Source organism: Prionailurus bengalensis, chromosome D1 (genome assembly GCF_016509475.1).
Source record: "Prionailurus bengalensis isolate Pbe53 chromosome D1, Fcat_Pben_1.1_paternal_pri, whole genome shotgun sequence".
Classification (NCBI taxonomy): domain Eukaryota; kingdom Metazoa; phylum Chordata; class Mammalia; order Carnivora; family Felidae; genus Prionailurus; species Prionailurus bengalensis.
Genome location: NC_057346.1, coordinates 33,130,770 through 33,150,166, shown reverse-complemented (window position 1 = coordinate 33,150,166; position 19,397 = coordinate 33,130,770). Strand labels below are relative to the sequence as shown.

Sequence of the window (19,397 nt, the reverse complement as noted above, 5' to 3'; positions counted from 1 at the left end):
TCATCTTTATGCTTTCTGATGAACATAATCACATAAAATAAAGCAATATTTTAAACATGATGTGTATGTTCCTCAAACCACTTAGGCATTTTTATAATGACCATTCCATGTAAATAACATGTACACCAGCAGTTAAAATAGTTACCTAATGGAGATATGGTATAAGGATGAGGGATTTTTTTAAGTGAGAAAATAAGGAAAATTTTAAATGATCCTGTTTTAAAACAATTGTTTACTATTGAGTTATGCCTTGTATGGTAGAATTATAGGTGTAAGAGGAATGTTTATTTAAGCAGTATAGAAAGAAGTTTGGCCTGTACAAATTCCAGCCCTCATTCTATTGCTTGGGTAAGTCACTTAACTTTGGCCCTTAGTTTCCTCATCTGCTAAATAGAGATAATTACTCAGTCTGTTTCCACAGTAGGGTTCTAGTGAGATAAGGGGGTATACATATGATTTGAAAAATCTCATTATGTGTATCGAAGGTGGTAAATGACTGTAGTAAATCAGTTTATTAAAAACAGAATACTTGGAATTTAGAATAAAACAGTAAAATAGTGTATCCTATAAAAATGGTCTCTTGTAATACCTTAAAGATGGGGTAAGTGGGGGATTGGCTTTAAAGGTGCACAATGGAGTCTGATATGTTAAAATGTAGTTTTCTTGAAATAGTCTGAAAAAATAGCTTTAGAGTTTCAAAATGGGTTATGATAGCAGAAAAGTGGTCTGTAAATATGTAGGATAACAAGTATATTGAAAGCAACTTACAAAAACATTGTGGACATGGAAAATAATGATCTTTGTGCCTTTAATTTCTTGGCAGCCCAAGTTCCACCCTGTTTTACAGAGTCGTTCTTTTCTATTTCTTTTTGGAAGAACCAGCCATGATGCCAGCATACTTACACATCTCGTCTAAGACAGAGGCTTATGTATTTGCCTTTCAATTACTATTCATAATAAAATATTTCTAGTCTTTAAGAGGATGTTAGTCATATAACTATAGGAAAAATTTCTTTTGCCATAACTGTATTGTTCATTTATAGCCATGATATTACATATTATACACTTTTGTTTAACCAAAGAAAATCAATAAAAATACAGTAGTGAAAAACCCAAATACACTGTCACAAACATAGCTAGCCATTTATGCTATGCACACATTTTAAACTTGTTACTCAATTTCAGTTGTGAAAAGTTGTCAAAATGTTTAGAGGTTCATGTACATTAGCTTGTTTCTTCACTTGGTCAAACACAGTTCATTATTCAGTCCAGGAATGCTTTTCTTAAGGAATGCTGGAATGTGCAGAAATTTATTAACCACTGAGACAATAATTTGAAGTTTTAATAATCTGTCATTGGAGTCAATATAAGTGTTCTTATAACTTTCATTAATGTGTATGGTGCTAAACAGCTGATGGGAAAATGCACTTAAGTAAATTGTAAATTTACCTTTTGGAACAGAGACAATTTGACTAATGATGTTTGTTGTCACTTTAGTATTTTCTTGGTCAGCAGGTACTTGGGCTACATTAAATTTGCTGCTATCGTGTAATAGTGCATTATCTTAAATCCTGAGAGGTGAGCTTAATGTAGGTTTAGTACCCAAGACCCAACTATAACATGTCATTGGTTTCCTCCTGAAAAATTAGCTTTCATAATTGTAACTACTATTATCAAGCTCTTACTGTGTGCTATGCTGAGCCCTTTGCATGTATGTCATTATGAAGTAGGGTATATTATTATCTTCATTTTGCAGGTAGGTAAATTGAAACTTGAAGAGTTTAAGTACCCTCTCAACAAAACAAAACTGAGAGTTCAGCTAGTAGGCTGCCTGACATCAAAATCTTGCTCTTGATATTTTAATAGGACTTCTTTGTATTAGAAAATGATACAAGGAAATAAGAATCTGTGCTAGCTTTCTCTAATGATTTAAGTTTATGGAACTTTTAATTTTTTTTAACTGAATATTCTCCTCATCAAGCTTGATTAGACCACCAGAATCATTTTTAGAGTTGGATTTCTAAGACAAGGGTGAGATTTTAGGTTAGTACCTAAAATATCTGGACTGGTTTTATCAGTTTCCACTGCTTTGCTTTTTGCCCAGCTTGCCAAAAGATCTTAAATGAAAGAATCTTGTATGTGTTCTCTGTGGCTTCTCAGATTTCTTGTACTTGATTTGATGTTCAGATCATTAGGTATGTTGTTTTGCTGGGGCTCTGGTTTTTCTCTGTTCCTCCTAGCACCTTTTATAGCTAGAGGCAAGTCTGTGACTAAATCATTTCTTATCTGGAATTGATTTTTGCCAGTCCTGGAAAAGCCTTAGTTTACCTTTCCTAAATCCTTTGAATTCATGCATTGTAATGTGTTTATTGTTAACTTCCTATTTTCAAGACTCTGTGCTGGTTGCAGTAAAAACTAGAGAGATTCTCTGCCCTCCACAGGCTTGCTGTTTGGTGAAGGTTATGGGACTTGGACACAAATATGTAATAATAATAGAATGTAAACTTGTACGGTATATCAGTAGACATCAAAAAGGCAGTATATGACAGTAATGTAATACTTCTCAAAATTTTCTACTAGAGGAGGGGAAAATATACCCTCAGTCTGAGGACATGGCCCGAACTGGCTGCCTTGATGGAAGTAACAAAATATAAGTTAATTCACATGACTCTTGGTTTACTCACAATATGTACTTTCAAAAATATGTGAAAGAGGATAAAACTAATGAGGTTCTATCTCCCCAGTTTTCTAGTAAAAGTTACAACACCAAGAACATAACACTAAAATTATCCATGGCTTTGTGAACTCTTGACATACTATTGTGTATGATAAGGCATGTCAGTATTTGATATCTGTAAACCAGCAGATGTGTTGCTATGACTGGATTATTTAGAGTGGCTTTTAGATTAATCTGGAGAGGTGGGTCTTAAAGTTGCTTCAAAAAGACTGAAGGGAGCTACATGCTTCATCTTCAAGTATAGCCAGATGTTCTTTGAGGTATGATGAAGCTTCACAGCAGAGCTGTGAGTACCTCTGTATTTGAAGACATTTGAAGGTCATTAACAGAAAGCAAAGGAATATTTCCAACATGGGGAATGACTTCATGGATGTTGAGAGAACTAAAGTTTAGAGTGGTTTGTTTGGCCAAGGCATATTTGAGGATGTAAAGACGTTTGAGAAAAAAGATGTCCTGAAAAACCTAATAGAAAGATGATATGCTTGAATTGCATAGTAGGTAACAACTCATGTGGTGCTTTAAGAAGGTAATTTAACTAGTCCAATTTTATCACAAATGTGTTTGGTATATAATATCAAGAAGGTGCTGATTGAAAAAGTAAGCTTTAAGAATTAGCAATAGGCTGCTGTGTGACATGAAAGGTAAGGTAACACTAAATACTCTTCCTGAGTCATTATCTTCGATAGATAGGATACTTCAGGTAGTCAAAAGAAAAGTGGGCTGGAGGTGAGGGTAGAACACTAAAACACTTCACTGTTGCTGTATCTGTAAGAGTGTAAGTTGTAGGTGCTTGGCAAGTAGTAGGAAATGAGTGATTGGACTAGGGAGAGGTATGGGTGGGATAGTAGACCAGGAAAATGTGCCAGGACATCCTGTGTTGCTGGGAAGCTTAGGAAACCTGCAAAGTTCTCCATGTCAGTGTTTTTTACCTAAATCAAAAAAAGGCAGGGGATATTTTATTCAATTTTGCTTGGAAGTGCAGCATTCAGAGTTAAACCCCCACTTTGGAGTTTCCTGCATATAAATATACAGTAGTTAAAAAAATTTTTTTTTAACATATTCATTTTGAGACAGAGACTGAGCATGAGTGGGGGAGGGGCAGAGAGAGAGGGAGATACAGAATCTGAAGCAGGCTCCAGGCTCTGAGCTGTTCAGAGGCTTGAACCCACAAACCATGCGATCATGAACTGAGCCGAAGTCGGCTGCTTAAAGCAACTGAGCCACCCAGGTGCCCCAATGTACAGTACTTTTTGAAAGAAAACAAGTTTTGGGGTAAAACAAGGTGACTGAGGACTAATCATACTAAAGGAAAGTGTGAGTGTGAGGAAGAGAAAAGTCAAAGGCAGCAAAGGAATGCTTATTGAGGAAGGGAGAGAATCCTGAGAAACTACAGTGTGCCATTGTTTCCTTACCCTTCCTTTTTCAAGTTTTTCCCCCAGGATAGAAAGATGGGTGGTTTACTTCATACTTTGAACTTTCTATTTTTAACTTTACTTCTAGTAGCAGTGAAGCCTTTGTGGGTTTTCATTTTTAATTTTCATGGAATTTGTAGCTTTATTGAAACTGCGGATAAAATCTGCCCAACTGTTGGTTCCTGTTTGTTTTTAGGTTGGAATCTTTTTTTTTTTTTTTCAACGTTTTTTATTTATTTTTGGGACAGAGAGAGACAGAGCATGAACGGGGGAGGGGCAGAGAGAGAGAGGGAGATACAGAATCTGAAACAGGCTCCAGGCTCTGAGCCATTAGCCCAGAGCCTGACGCGGGGCTCGAACTCACGGACCGCGAGATCGTGACCTGGCTGAAGTCGGACGCTTATGTTTTTAGGTTGGAATCTTATGGAGCTACTTGCCAGACACATATCACTTATGGGATTACAAACTGGTCTTAGAGGTCAGCACCACTATTTTTTTTCACTGAAGCTGTCCTGAAGATAGTAATTTAATTCACAGACTAAATGTGTTATGCTTACAATGAAAATATTTCATATTCTGCATTTGCCATCTTAGTAAATAGTGGTTTAATAGTTAACATTTGTTGAGAACCAGTATTTCAAGTTTGTTCTGTTCTGTACCAGACACTGTGCTAAGCTAGTTTTGTGTAATATTCATGACAGTCTCGCAAGGGTTTACTGTCTTTTTTTTGTACATGTAGAACCTGAGATTCAGGGAAGCTAAGTGCTTGCTCTAAGACACATTGCATGCAGTACGTGGAGGTCCCAGGATTGGTGACCATATCTGTTCCACTCATGTGCACACTTAATTCATGACATGAAAGAATGATTGATTCTAATGAAGGACTTCTTCCCAGATCTGAGCAACATTCATCACATAAGACTTTATCACTGAAAACAGATGCTTTGACTTACACTGCCTACCACAAAGGTACATTTATCCAAAACAGGATCCAGAAATAATACCCTGAACACACATATAGCATAAAAATGAATAAAGACATCTAAAGCTAGGCCAACTTTACAGTTCCAAAGCAATGTTATTCCATTCGCAAATACAGCAAGTTAATTTAGTGGCCGAGAGTAGTCTGTTCTTTTTGCATTTCCAGAGGGATGAAGAACGGCATCAGTGCCCCATTGCCCTCTGTGATTTTTGTCTTCGGTGACCTCCTGTGAACATGGCTATTGCTACATGCAACAGCGTTTCTCAAGGCCTGCAAGGAAAGAAAATTGCTTGATCCCATTACTGTAAGTCACTCATTTTCACTTTAGCTCAAGATACATATATTGAGTGACTAGTAGTACTAAGCTTTGTCCTGGACCTTCTTTATGAAGACTTTTCTTTAACTGTTAATATTGGACAACCAGTATTTTCTACCCATTTATGTAAATAGGGAAATAACAAAGTGGGCATTTAAAACTTTGTTTAGATGAGAGCCATAGAAATGATTTTTATTGACAAGTTCTCATTGCATTTTTATAATACTTGACCACACCTAGTGTTCTTTTCCTTTGACTTTTCTCCATCTATCAGTCTGACATTTGTGGCTCTCAGAGAGAACACTAAAAACATAACTGCAGGTGTTAAAAACCCAGGCTTAGTGGATAATTTCTTGAATATTCTGCTGTGTAGTGTTCAGTATACTTTTTAGTAAGTTAAGGCTTCCATTTATACTCATGTATGTTCCCAATGCCATAAGCTTTTCAGTAAAGTAAAATCTATAGTGGATTTTTATATTAACACATTGGTGTACACTTCTGTATTTCTGGTCCCTCTGGTCTCTTTTGAGTCTGCTTTCTATTGGGCACTAAGGGCAAAATGAGATGAAGAATATATATCTACCTTCAAAAAGCTTAACACCTAGAATATTATTCAGTTATCTTGTGGCATTAGAAAGTGTAAGAATGCTGTGTGTGTCCTTTGGCTTCTAGCATGGTGTTTCATAATGACTATCTAACGTATGTTTGCTGCTACCTTATACCATGCTAATGAGCATAGCTAGCTCTAATGTATAGTTCCATACTTGGAGTCTTACTATTTTAGAGTTTATAGAGCAGATAAAGGCTTAGTTAGATGTTGTTAAAGGACACACCCTCCCTGGTTTTAGTGCCTGTTAGTCATTGGGAATTAGCTGTGGTATGTAGCAGAGAGAATGTCATATTTGGGGAGTAGAAGACCTGTCCAGATTGGAGTCCAGCTCTCCTTAGACATTGGGCTAATTAAGTTAGTACTTAAATTTCAGAGCGTCAGCCCTCATAGTTTTGTGTGAGAATTAGGAAACAATATGTAAGAGTTTTGAAATAATAAAACATCTTATCAATACTCTTGCTATCATTATTGTGAATGTATATCAAAGCTTCTTGTAAATAGAAAAACATTTTATTACTTACTATTTTTGGAAAGTTGACAATCCACATTTTACCAGTGGTTGAAAAGCCACATCAGGTGTTTGCAAGAGTAAGGAGAAGGGAAGGTGAAAGGCATCCGGAAAGTTGAAAGAATTTATCTACCTTACAGAGATTCATGCTTTCAAAAAGTGAGCTCAAGTGTATAAGAAATGGTGCTGAATACTTGGATAGTATTTGTAGACGATAAAACTTCCTACCTTTATTACACTATTTAAAACAGGGTGAACAGGGTAAAAGGTAAAATAGAGGATGCATAGCAAGTGAGTCACAGCATGGAGTGTAAAATATAAGAGGAGATTATGCTAAACTAGAAGGGATCAGGAAGGGATATTTGGAGGAAATGGGAGCTTGAGCGAATTCTTGAAAGAGACCATGAAGAAGAGTATATCTCTAGAAAGTGGAATAACAATATAAACATAGTTATAAGAGACTGGATGTTTGTTTCTAGTGTTAACCAGTACCCCAGCTTGGAGTGAATCTGGATAGGTGTGGTTGGATATGTAGGTAGGAGATGCCTTTTGGAAGATCCTGTACATTTTGTAAACTTGGCCATGCCTAGTGCGTTGTCAAATCTGTTTTCATTGATTCTTGTGAAAAGCCTTCCCCTATGCACTCAGGCAGAACTGACTGTGCCTTTTTCTTCTTTTTTTTTGGTAAATGTTTATTTATTTATTTTGAGACAGAGATACAGAGCAAGCAGAGGAAGGTCAGAGAGAGGGAGACGGAATCCTAAGCAGGCTTTGCGCTGTCAGCATGGAGCCTGATGTGGGGCTCAAACTCACGAACTGTGAGATCATGACCAAGCTGAAAACGAGTCAGACGCTTAACTGGGCCACCCAGGCACCCCTGATTTTGCCTTCTTATTTGCTTCCTTTATGTGCAGAGCAGTGTGGTAATATGGTTAAATGGGGATTCCGGAGCCAGGCTTCCTGGGTTGAAAATCTGGCTCTGTTATTTACTAGCTTGTATGAACTTGGGGAAGTCACTTAACTTGTCTGTGCCTCAGTTTTTTTATCTGTAAAGTTGGAGTGATAATATCTGCTTTTTGTGGCTGTTTTGAGAATTAATGGTTTAATTTACATTAAGTACTTGGAAAAGTATCCAGCATGTAGTAAGTACCATCTGTAGTGATGGTGTTATTTATTTATTTTTTAAGTTTTATTTATTTATTTATTTATTTATTTATTTATTTATTTATTTATTTAGAGGGAGAGAGAGAGAGAGGGAGGGAGAGAGAGAATCCCAGGTAGGCTCTGTGCTGTCAGCTCAGAGCTGTGGGCTCCATCTCATGAATTCTGAGATCATGACTTGAGCCGAAATCAAAAGTTGGATGCTTAACTGACTGAGCCACCCAGGTGCCCCTGTAGTGATGGTGTTATTAACCTCTGTAATACACCTTATCAATTGACCTATGATAGGATTTATTTACATGCCCCATGTTCCTATTGGACTGCGCCCTTTTGGAGGAAAGGTTATATCTTATGTTTACCTTTGTATTCCTGTTGCTTTGTACTGTCTGCCTTCTGCATGGTAGTGTGAGTATAATTCTACAACACATATGTCTGCAACACATTGCCCCTCTGAATCTTAAATTCAATCTCAGATCAACTGGGTTTCAGGAAGAACTGCCTTGTACCAGTAGACTTGCTGGTTGTACTTGCTCTGACATAAATATAGCTCACCTCCATAGATAACATTGTAAAAATAATTTCATTAACACTTCTAAAGTAAAAGGCGGCTCCTAATATATAAGAAGAGTTATAATTATTTACTAAGTGTGTTTTATTTCTCTAATGAAATGAAGTTTAATGTTTCATTTGCATCATCTAATCATGGGTGCTACAGGTTAACTCTTTGATATAAAAACATTCCTCAGTAATTAAAGCCTAGTGTAATTTCTTCCAACTTAATGTGAATACATATGAAGACATCCGTGCTTAACTTGCAGGTTAGACAAACAGAAAATATATGGTACGGGTGCTACTTAATGACATCTTTACTATGTACAGTCTTGCTTGCTAGTAAATGTTATTCCTCTACATTCACCTTAGAATGTAGCCAGGCAGCTCTGACTGGGATTTTTTTCTTGTTTGTTCTCAAGTTCTAATAGAAATAGGGAGAAAGAGACACTTTTGCCTAAACTAGAATTCTCTGTCATGTTTTATACACTTGATCTTTCTTTTTGTATTTAAGAGAAAATGTAGGTTCTTATCATTATACATTTTGATACTTTAAAATTCAACAATAGAATTTTAAAAATTAGGTTTTAATCAGATGTGAATCAATTTTATTTAGAAGGTTTTAGAACCGGTACTTCTGTTGTATGCATCTGGGCATTGTTTAGGAATTTTGGACATTTAGGGAATAGTATGTTGTTTCATGCAGTTTCAAGTCAGTTGAAGGTGTTGTGCTTTCTAGTTCAGAGTGACATGGAGCCAAGATTAAAAGCTGTGAGCTGGATTCCTCATTTTGCAGACTGACCAATGTTACAGGCAGAAAATATCTGGCAAGTTCTTTATCTTGGTAATATTTTTGACCTGATTATTACTATGGTTTTTAGAAAAGGAGAACAAATAAAAGGAAAATCAAGAACGCAGACACTTGAAGTTGAAAATAAGTCATATTTTGAACTTCCCTTTATTTTTGGAATTGTTATCTGAATTAACTTGAGAACCAAGTTTTTGAAATATAATTCTGTCTCATTATGCTCCCAAAAGGACTATGCAGAGATCATTTGTGCAGTTTTCATTCTAGTGTTGAAATAGACATGTATCTCTTACTCAAATACTGAATAATCAGGTTGTCTCCGTCATAGCCCAATTGGAGTGCAGTAAGAGAGAATTTGAAACTGCTGTCAACAGGTGGGGTTTTTTTTTTTTTTTGCGCACTTTCCAAGGTTATCTAAGGTCTAATAGCTGCTACCTTCATTCCTGAAACATTTTTTTTTAGTTTTCTAAGATGTTTACATGGAAATAGCCAACACTTTTTTTTTTTTACAAGTTAACATATCTGTATTTTAATGTTTTTAAGTTCAGAATTATGGGGAATTCAGAAAGTATAGAGCCTCATCTTTACTGAGGAATGACATTACTCCACCCAAAGGAAGGCTTAAATAAAAATTAGCCAACATTTTTTAAATGCTTAACAATGTGCCAGACACTGTTTTAAGTTCTTCATCTATATTTAACTCATTTACTCCTCACAGTAACCCTGAGAGACACATTCTGTTCCACTTAACAGATGAGGATACTGAGGTACAGAGAAGTTAAGGAACTTGCCCACAGTCATGTCACTGATAGGTAGAGGCAGGAAATTAGCCCAGGTAATCTGCTGCTAGAACTCACACTCTCAATCACTTGGCTATGTTGACAAGAGTAGCCGGTAAAGTGGGCTCCTGTGGTCTTGTCTGGAGACAGGCATTATTCTAGTGCACCCACTGTGATGTCTATGAAAGGAGAAAGCAGCTTATCTTTCTTAGTGAAGGAGCAAGCAAAGAGTAGTTCAGGAATAAATGGTCGGTTGTGGGATGTTGTGCCAGAGTTCCTTTCGACAAAGCTTCCAGATAGCTCACTGAATTTGAGGGGAAACTGAGAGGAATTAGTGGTGAGGAGGGTAGAGAAGGAACGATCTCTCTTACAGAGTTCTCGTAAGCACACTGATTTCACCTGTATGTACCATCCCTCATCTCAACTCTACTGTAGGAATTGCTTCTGTGACTTCAAATCCATTTTACCATAAGCTCTTTTTATTGTACATAGAAAAATACAGGGACATTAAATGGGATGCTTTCCCTGTCTCGGGGAGAGTACGCACATATAGCTTGGCTTAAAATATCCCAGGAGTCTACTTTCTTTCTTTGTCTTCTCATAACATTTGATGTAGGGTGTTATGATTTCTCTACCCATCGTATCAGAGCTGTGCACTGTCAGATAAATGCGTACTTCTGCACAGTGCACTTCTGTCTGGAAGGCCAGGCAACTTCCCCACTTTTATGAGCTGGACTTGAATGATAATAACTGATACCGCTTATTGAGTTGCCTAGTATGTACCAGGCACATACTTCATTTAGTCGTTAGAACAATCCTGTGAGATCAGTATTACTGCTCTATTGTAAAGATAAGAAAAAAATGGAAGGATGGGTGATTGTCCAAGGCCTCAAAGGTAATTGGTGAAGTCTAGTTCTAATAAAGTGTTTGTGTTTTCATTGACTATTAATTCATTAAGAAGGCTCGCTTCATCTTTCTTCTTGAAAGTCCAGTCCAGAGACATTCTTAAGCTGATCGAACTTTCTCTCTTTTTTAAAAAAATTTTTTAAACATTTATTTATTATTGAGAGACAGAGAGACACAGAGCGTGAGCAGGGGAAGGGTGGAGAGAGGGGAGACACAGAATCTGAAGTAGGCTCCAGGCTCTGAGCTGTCAGCACAGACATGGGGCTCGAACTCACAAACTGTGAGATCATGACCTAACCCGAAGTCAGTCGCCTAACCTACTGAGCCATCCAGGTGCCCCTAAAATTTTCTCTCTTAAATTGAAAGTACCTCTCAAGCAGAATGTGTAGCTGGCCCAAAGTTTTAGTCCTCTTGTGAAAAGAGGGGTTATCTATGAGTACCATCATCTTTCCAGAGAATAATTTGTTTTTTCAAAAAATCTGTCTCGTGTGTGTATTTTGATTTTTTTTTTTTTTTTAGAGCCTCTCTGAAGCTTGAGGCTTGTCATCTTCAAAATTGTATTTGTTCAGGGTGTTGGTGAGTTCTTTGGGTAATAGTGACACAGAAAAGTGACCTTAAAGTTTGAAGATCTGTTCATTCATGAGTACTTACATTGATAGCTGCTTACGGTTTCGTGAATGGTGGGTTACCACAGTAAGTCCTGACGTCATGTCTAGGCACAAGATCACAAGTGTTCTCTTAAAGAAAAAATTATGCTGACACTGGTTAAAATGTTAAGGAGGACTTTATTCAAGACTGCTAAAGGTGTCAAGCTTACCACACTCAATAGGGGAGAGAGAGCATACTCACCTCTGAATGCAACAAGAACAAGTGGGGATTTATAGCCAAGGAGCAGGCTTGAGGCCAGGATAGAGCGGGTGTTGGTGGATGGAACACCATTCCATTTACTAGGAGAAGACATCAAAGATAAGGAGGATTCTTGGTGAAGGCAGGTGAAGGACTAAATGTAGGGGATGAAGATTTTGGTTGGGTATCCAGAGTTGGGGAGTTTTCTCTAAACTGACTTGGCAAGATTCTTGCTAAAACTGGGCTCTGTAGGCCAAGTGAGGACTGAGAGCCAAGGCAGAAAACTAGACAAGATGAGGGCTCAGAGGAGCCTGACTAAACACTAGTTAAGGAGAGAGTGTTCATTGGGTCCTGTTGCTTAAATTAAAATGAAGAGTTTACGTATTGGACTTGAACCCATGGGAAATACCACTAAGTGAAGTGTATAGTGAATTCCAGAAAAGTATGTTTTCCTACTGGCACAGACTTCTGTGGAAAGGTTAGTATGGATGATCAGAGTGGCTCTGAGAGGTGGAACCTTTAAAGCCTCCGTGATGCTGCACTCTCAGAGTGATTTATAATTTTACTTAAAAAACTTATACAGTGTTTATCAAATGCCAGGCTCAGTTCAGAATCCTTTGCAAACATTAATTTGCTCAGTCCTTGAAAGAACTCTATGGTGGTTATGCCATTATTATTCACTCTTTACAGATGAGGAAACAGAGGCTCAGCGGAGTTAAATAATTTGCCCAAGGTCACATAGTAAATACTTGGTGGGACTTGGATTTCCACCCAGGCAGCCTGGCTCCAGAGTCTGCATTCTTAATCACTCTGTTAGGCTGTATCCCAGGGATTTACTTCTCATTATTCTGGGCTTTACTTTATTCTCTCCAAGAATAAAGAATTCTTCTGGATTTAGTCACACTCTGGACTTTATTCAGGCTGAAGCCTGGATTGAAGAATATATTTAGCTTGAGGTCCCCTATAAATTACAAGGTTATTTGTAAATAGCCTTTCAGGTGGCCTTTCACTTTAGGAGACCTAATTCAGTAGTTTATTGGTTAAAAACACATTCCCTACCTGCTCTATAGTCTATATATTGGTGACCCTTTCTAATCAAAAGTTGGCTGCTTTCCCCTCCCTTTCACCCCACCCCACCAGCAACCTTAGTAGCATTCTTTTTTTTTTTTTTTTTTAATCAATGCTCCATTTATAGGGAATGAATGGTAGTTCTTTCATAAAGGCTTTGGGAATTGGCTTCCATATAATACACAACTAGCACCAAAAACTTTCTTACATGGGCAAATCCCCAGTGAGCAGAGCAGATCCAGTTCCTAAAATAATTCTTTAGTAGTCTTCTTAAATTCTGCTTAAATTTGTCAAGCTAGTATTTGAAAGGTTCTGGTAAATATAATATTAAAATCAGAGTTACATAATAATACACATGGAAACTCTAGAGTATCTCATGGTATCTTCAACTTATGATTTTTTAAAACTTTTTAATTGCAGATCTGTCTATGGCAGTACAGAAATTTTCCCAGTCACTGCAAGATTTCCAATTTGAATGTATTGGTGATGCTGAAACAGATGATGAAATTAGTATTGGTGAGTACTACTGTTCTTTAGTATTCTATGTAATTTAAAAGTCCTGCTTCAGATAGTGATTTCATTGAAATCAAACAGATTCACATACCCAAATACTAAACATGTAAAATATTCTGACTTTAATAAAAGTATTAGGGCAATTTTTGGTTATTGTAGAGGAGAGTATTATATACTGTCTAAAAATTGAACTCTTGTTTTTTTCCATAAGGAAATTATTTATTCATCATTCTATAATTTAGCTTAGCCCTTTGATAAGAGGTAGATAACAATGTTTGTCTCTGCCTCAAAGTGAATCATTCACTCAAATACATATTGGACATCCACTATTAAATATACAAGGTACTGGTTTTAAGAATTATTTTACTTTTTAAAAAATGTAAGACCGGTTTCTCTCTTTTTAAAAATGTATTCTTCTTTTTAAATTTTATTTTAGAGAGAGAGAGTACGTGAGTGAGGGAGAGGAGCAGAGGGAGAGAGAAAGAGAATCTTAAGCAGACTCCATGCTCAGTGCAATGAGCATGGAGATCAATGTGGGACCCTAGGATCATGACCTGAGCTGAAATCAAGAGTCAGATGCTGAACCGACTGAGGCACCCAGGTGCCCCTTGATTTCTCCTTTTTTTTAATTTTTATTTTTAAAAATTTTCTTTAATGTTTGTTTATTTTTGAGAGAGAGAGAGAGAGAGAGAGAGAGAGCACATGTGCGCACATGAATGGGGGAGGGGCAGAAAGAGAGAGAGAGAGACACACACACACACACACACACAGAATCTGAAGCAGGCTCCAGGCTCTGAGCTGTCAGCACAGAGCCTGATGCGGGGCTCGAACTCAAGAACTGTGAGATCATGACCAGAGCTGAAGTCAGATGCTTAACCAACTGAGCTACCCAGGCACCCACCCCTTGATTTTTCTTTTTTCTTTTTATTTTTTTAAATGTTTATTTATTTCGGAAGCAGAGAGAGACAGAGCATGAGTGGGGGAGGGGCAGAGAGAGAGAGACACACACAGAATCCAAAGCAGGCTCCAGGCTCTGAGCTGTCAACACAGAGCCCGACTCAGGGCTCTAAGTCACAAACCACGAGATCATGACCTGAGCTGAAGTTGGTCACTCAACCAGCTGAGCCACCCAGGTGCCCCAGCTTGATTTTTCTTTTAACATGAGTATTTGTTTATAAAGAAAGAAATCAGTTATGATGTACTAAACCAGTATTACTATAGGATAGAGAACATTACTGAGGATCAGGAAACTTGAGCCCTAATCCAACTTTGCCTTAATAATTAAGCAGTCTGACCCCTAGACATGCCCATTCCTGATTCAGATGTTTTATCTCCCATAAAGTGAAGAGGTGGGGTTATGTGATCTCTGAAGTTTTAATCTGTATCTGATTTTACTGTTTGAAGATCAGATTCATGTAGCATTCCTTTTCCCTACATTTTAACAATCACTACTTACTTAACAGTTTGTAGATAGTGGGTCCATTTGAGGCTGAATTAGAGACATGGCACATAATCAAAAGTCTGTATAGAATATGTACATTTAGGAGATAATACTAAATGTACTCACCTTCCAGGTATAAAAAACAGAATATTACAGGTGTTTTGAACAGTGACTCTCAAAGTTTAATGTATATATGAAACAGCTAGAGATCTTATGAAATGCAGATTCTGATGCAGAAGATCTCAGGTGGAGTGGGTGATTCTGCATTTCTAACGGACTTAAAGGTGATATTGACATTGCTGGTCCATGGACCATACTTTGAGTAGCAAGGATTCATAATCCCTGACATGCCCCTCAACAATCACCTTCCTCTGCTTCCTCTACCATTTCTTTTTCTTCATTGTTTTGTCAGCTATATATGTATTCATAAACCGTATATTTTTATTTCTGAAAACCTAAGTAGCAAGTCCAAACCTAGCTGTGAGAGGAAAAGGCAATTTTATCCCCACCAAAAAGAGGCTCTCAGGAGAAGATAAGCTGAATGAGTTGGATTCACTGTGTGGCTTTAGCTTGCCTACATTCACAAAAATTCCTTCTGGAGAAATCACTGGCAGAATGCAGAGTTCTTCAACAAGATCTTGCTGCGTATGGGATTTGCATTATGCATACAACAGGGTGGTCAAGGTGGCAGGCTTTCAGAGGGGCTATGCCAGGTGGTCACTTTTTTGGGTTTTTCCTTTAGAAGTGTTAGCTACTCTGAGTGGGTATAGAGGTAGCTGGTCTCTTGAAGTCATCAATGACTCCTCCTCCCTCAATGCTGTGATGAAAAGTAGCTGAGCCGTGTTGGAAGAAGGTTGAGGACTGCCACATGGGCCTCAACAGCATGACTTCTTTTTCTTTACAGAATGAATGAGAAAGGGCACCATCAGTGATCATGCGCCACTGGCACTTGGAACAATGGTTGTCATTTTTGTGTAATACTTCTTGACATTTGTTTCATAAATGTCTAGCCACCAGCATAGGCTTTGTAACACACACCTGGCCAAAAAGCCTAGATTATATTACTAAAACACTACTATGTTAGCACTATTATTTAGAAAAAGTAAAACCCACATATTTATATAATAGCATTTATTTTCACTTAGTAATGTAATTGTAGTTCAAAGAAGGCAGAGGCCAGATCTGTCTTTTCTTTTTGTAAAACTACTTTAGCTTTGGCACCTGACCTAGGGCCTGACTCATGGTAGACTCTTAAATTGTTGAATAAATGACATAGTTTTCCCTATAAACTTTAATTTTTTACTTATATATAATATATATATAATACATATTATATATGTGTATATATATACATATTATATATGTATACATGTATATACATATATGTATTATATATATATATGTATATATATATAAATTTGTTTTCTTTTAAAGAAGATTATGGTAAATACTTCTGGGTTTTCATAGATATTATGATTCTTAATGATTTCATGACTTCAAATTATTCCATCAGGTTCATATACATAAACTTATGAAATAAACTCTAGAACATTTAAGGTTCTTGTAGTTGGTCTTGCTAAAGAGTAAAGTAAACATTTCTGCATATTTCTCTTAATTTTCATTAAACTTCTTACTTACAATACCTTCTTGAAGTCACATGTAAGTGCAGTGGTAGGGTTTTTAAATACATGCCCTGCAGCATTTCAGGCATGTTAGGTGATTTTCCCAGATTGTGGTGAATTTGATATTCAACATTGGTCTGCTTGTCTCTTTCCACTTTGGCTAAATGGATGTTGTTGTGGCTCTTGCAGATTAGATTTGAAAAGTGTGAATTGATCAGTAGGTTAACATTTATGGTGGGCAGTGAATGGTGGATGAAATTCTAGTATTTTGGGGGCTCTAAGGAGTTAGATAAAAGATTGGGGGACAGAAGATGAATGCTATGTAGGGGTAGATATAATATTGCTTGTTGCTTTCAATCAGGAGACTTATGTAGCTCCTGTTATTGGGAATCTGAATTAAACATTAAAACTTTATTAGGAAAACCTAACTTAGAGCAAAAAGTATTGTAAAAAAATTGTAAGAAACAAATAAAGTAAAAATACAGGTATGTTCACATATCCTCACCACCCAACACTTTTTATCTGAGCCCTCAAATACATTCAAAACATTTTGAAATAACTGTGTAAGAAAGAGGAAAAGACTTGAATAACTGTTCCTAACCTGAAGGAATGATGAGGATATTGCAAGTTGTCGTTCCAAGTACAGTGACCTAGGAATGTATCCCTGACACTGTTGGGTAAGGCTGGAGTGGATGCAGTGCAAAGAACTATCCTTACCCACCTTTATCAGTTTTATTTATTTTTATTTTTCTCATCAGTTTTAATTCTGTATGGGAAGGTACATAGTTTCAGCTTTGTTTAAAATAGCGTGTTGAAGCCCCAGTTTCAGCCTCTTATTCCTCTGATTTAATAAGAGGAATGAAATAGGGACCACTGTGACTCGTACGTAGTATTGAGTAATAATAGCATGACACTCTCAGCCAGAGGAGTTTTGAGACTTACCAATGATGTAACCACTAAAAACGATGACTTACAAAAACTCCTTCTTTATAAATAAGCAATGTCAATGAAAAATAACTTGTAAAGTCAAGACATTTGCAGACTTTTTGTCTGTGAGTTGTGGTGGGAATGGGTGGGAAGGTGGTAGGAAGATGAATAAGATGTCTGCTTTCAATGTGCTTACAGTGGAATATGGCGAAAAACAGATTCTGAGCAAAGTAAGGAAAAGAAGGTGCTGTTTCCATATCAATACAATTACCTAATTTGTGGAAGCTGTTCCGGGGTGTTTTAGATGTGTAGGCCTGTGTCTGGTCTGTAAGTCAGTCCCACTCTTCACGTGTCCCCTTCTGCTCTCACCCTTTTGGACTTGTGCTTGCTGGGGTTTGTTTGTTTAATTTTCAGCGTTAGTGAGACATTGCTGGCTTGGAAGGGAGCAAAATGTAATTAGTTGTCTGGGACCCAGTCTGGAATTTCTCAGGCTCAGAGAACAAGTCAGTTGTTTCCAGAATTGAAGTCCCAAGCAAGACAGCATCTTGAGCTCTCTCTTTAGCACCCTCCTTTCCATTTAAGAGCAGTTAGAGGTCATTACTCTTCTTCTCTAAGGATAAGTGAACTGCACGTGAGCTTTTGATGGCTCCCTTTTATCTGCCAATTACAGAGCTAGCCTGGTGGGAAGCAGCTTGTTGAATCCATCCAACTTAACTTCTCACAGCTGCTCTAATTGCCTGCTTTGTATACTGCTTTAGTTTTTGAACTGACTAAAGATCTTGAGTTAGGAGGGAGTTAGGAGTTCACCAGCTGGACATTTGGGGCTTACAAATTGGTGAGGGAGGGTATGGAGTGATTACAAACTGGTGTAAGACTCCATCCTTCTTAAAGAATTATATGGGTAGACCAGATACCAAATGTACCATCATTTAACTATATTTACATAGTAATATGTGTGTAAATGCAAAAATCGATGCCCACCGTGTCAGTACTGGTGTGAAGACATGCATGGGAATTGATAACTTCCAAAGTCATGTCTAGCCTTAAAACCTTACTAGTAGGAAATAAAGGCTATCTCTACAAAAAATAAAATACTGTCCATTTAAAAACACTGTTTACACTGGCTTGTTCAAACAATAGAAGCTCAAAGTTATTAATGTGAATCTACCTATTAGGTTGTTTTGCTAGGCGAATTTAGCATGTGAGAGTATAGGATAATAAAGGGCTGTAAATCTTAGTTTATCACTTCAGAATTTATATCCATACCAGGGTTGGGGATTGAAAGTTGCTTTGTTTTGTTCCTGTATTTGGTGCCTATAATTTGAAACCACTTTTAACCAAAGTCTTAAAAGTCTAAATTAAAAATCAGATATTAGTCAGCCTGCACTAGTGCCAATAAAAATATGAGTCGTTAATATGAGGCAGATCTTGTTCATTCTATGTAATCTTGGAAACCATTGAAAAGTCCATTTGCAATTGTGCATAAACAGCTTGGTTAGCGATGTTGTATGATGGCCTGTGGTAACTCTCAGGAAAGTTTTGGACAACATGAACCTTGCTCTTAAGAGATTAAACATTTACCAAGAAGGAGAGTCAGTTTGCTAGTAAATAGTTTAGGTGGAGACGTCATTCCTTTAGACACACCTAAACAGAAAATTCCTGTGGTAGAGACAGACAACACACAACCACTTGTCAACTAAGGTTATAACTCCCAGCTCTGAGTGGAGAAATGAGGCCATCAATTAGGTAATTCAGATCAAAATACATTCGTAATAATTGCTCACATTTTTCTGACATAACTAATGTATGTATTCTAGTTCATGTATTTACTGTTTTGAATGCAGGTATGCAGACATAGCAATAATGATGGTTAGTGCTTAATAGTTCTTAGAATGAAGACCTGTTACATCTTAAAAAAAAAAACACCTTTTATATGGAAACCTGTGTACAAATTATATGTGTTTAGATGGATGGATGGTAACTCAAACCGAACCAAGTTTTGTATACTCTGTTGTCTGTAGTGTGCTCTACGTTTTAGGTTCTTTCCTGTTCCTTCTTTAGGAGAATATGTCAAAAGGTGAGACTAAGACAAATTTAAAATAGTGACATTTCAAGTCACAAGGGCTTCATTGTGTCTTCCTGAGCCAGGAGTGCTTTGCCTAGGTGCAAATATTTGTTGTTTGATTACCTCTCAGAAGTGTGATACAGTGGT

General features: G+C 37.2%; 1 protein-coding gene across 1 annotated transcript in view; it reads left to right on the top strand.

Moving 5' to 3' along the window:
• Positions 1-19,397, top strand: part of ARHGAP42 (Rho GTPase activating protein 42) — a 338,134-nt gene that overhangs the window by 75,413 nt on the left and 243,324 nt on the right. Inside the window, exon 2 of the mRNA XM_043579877.1 lies at positions 13,103-13,198. Coding sequence (XP_043435812.1) covers positions 13,103-13,198 — 96 coding nt within the window. The remainder of the gene's footprint in view (positions 1-13,102; positions 13,199-19,397) is intronic.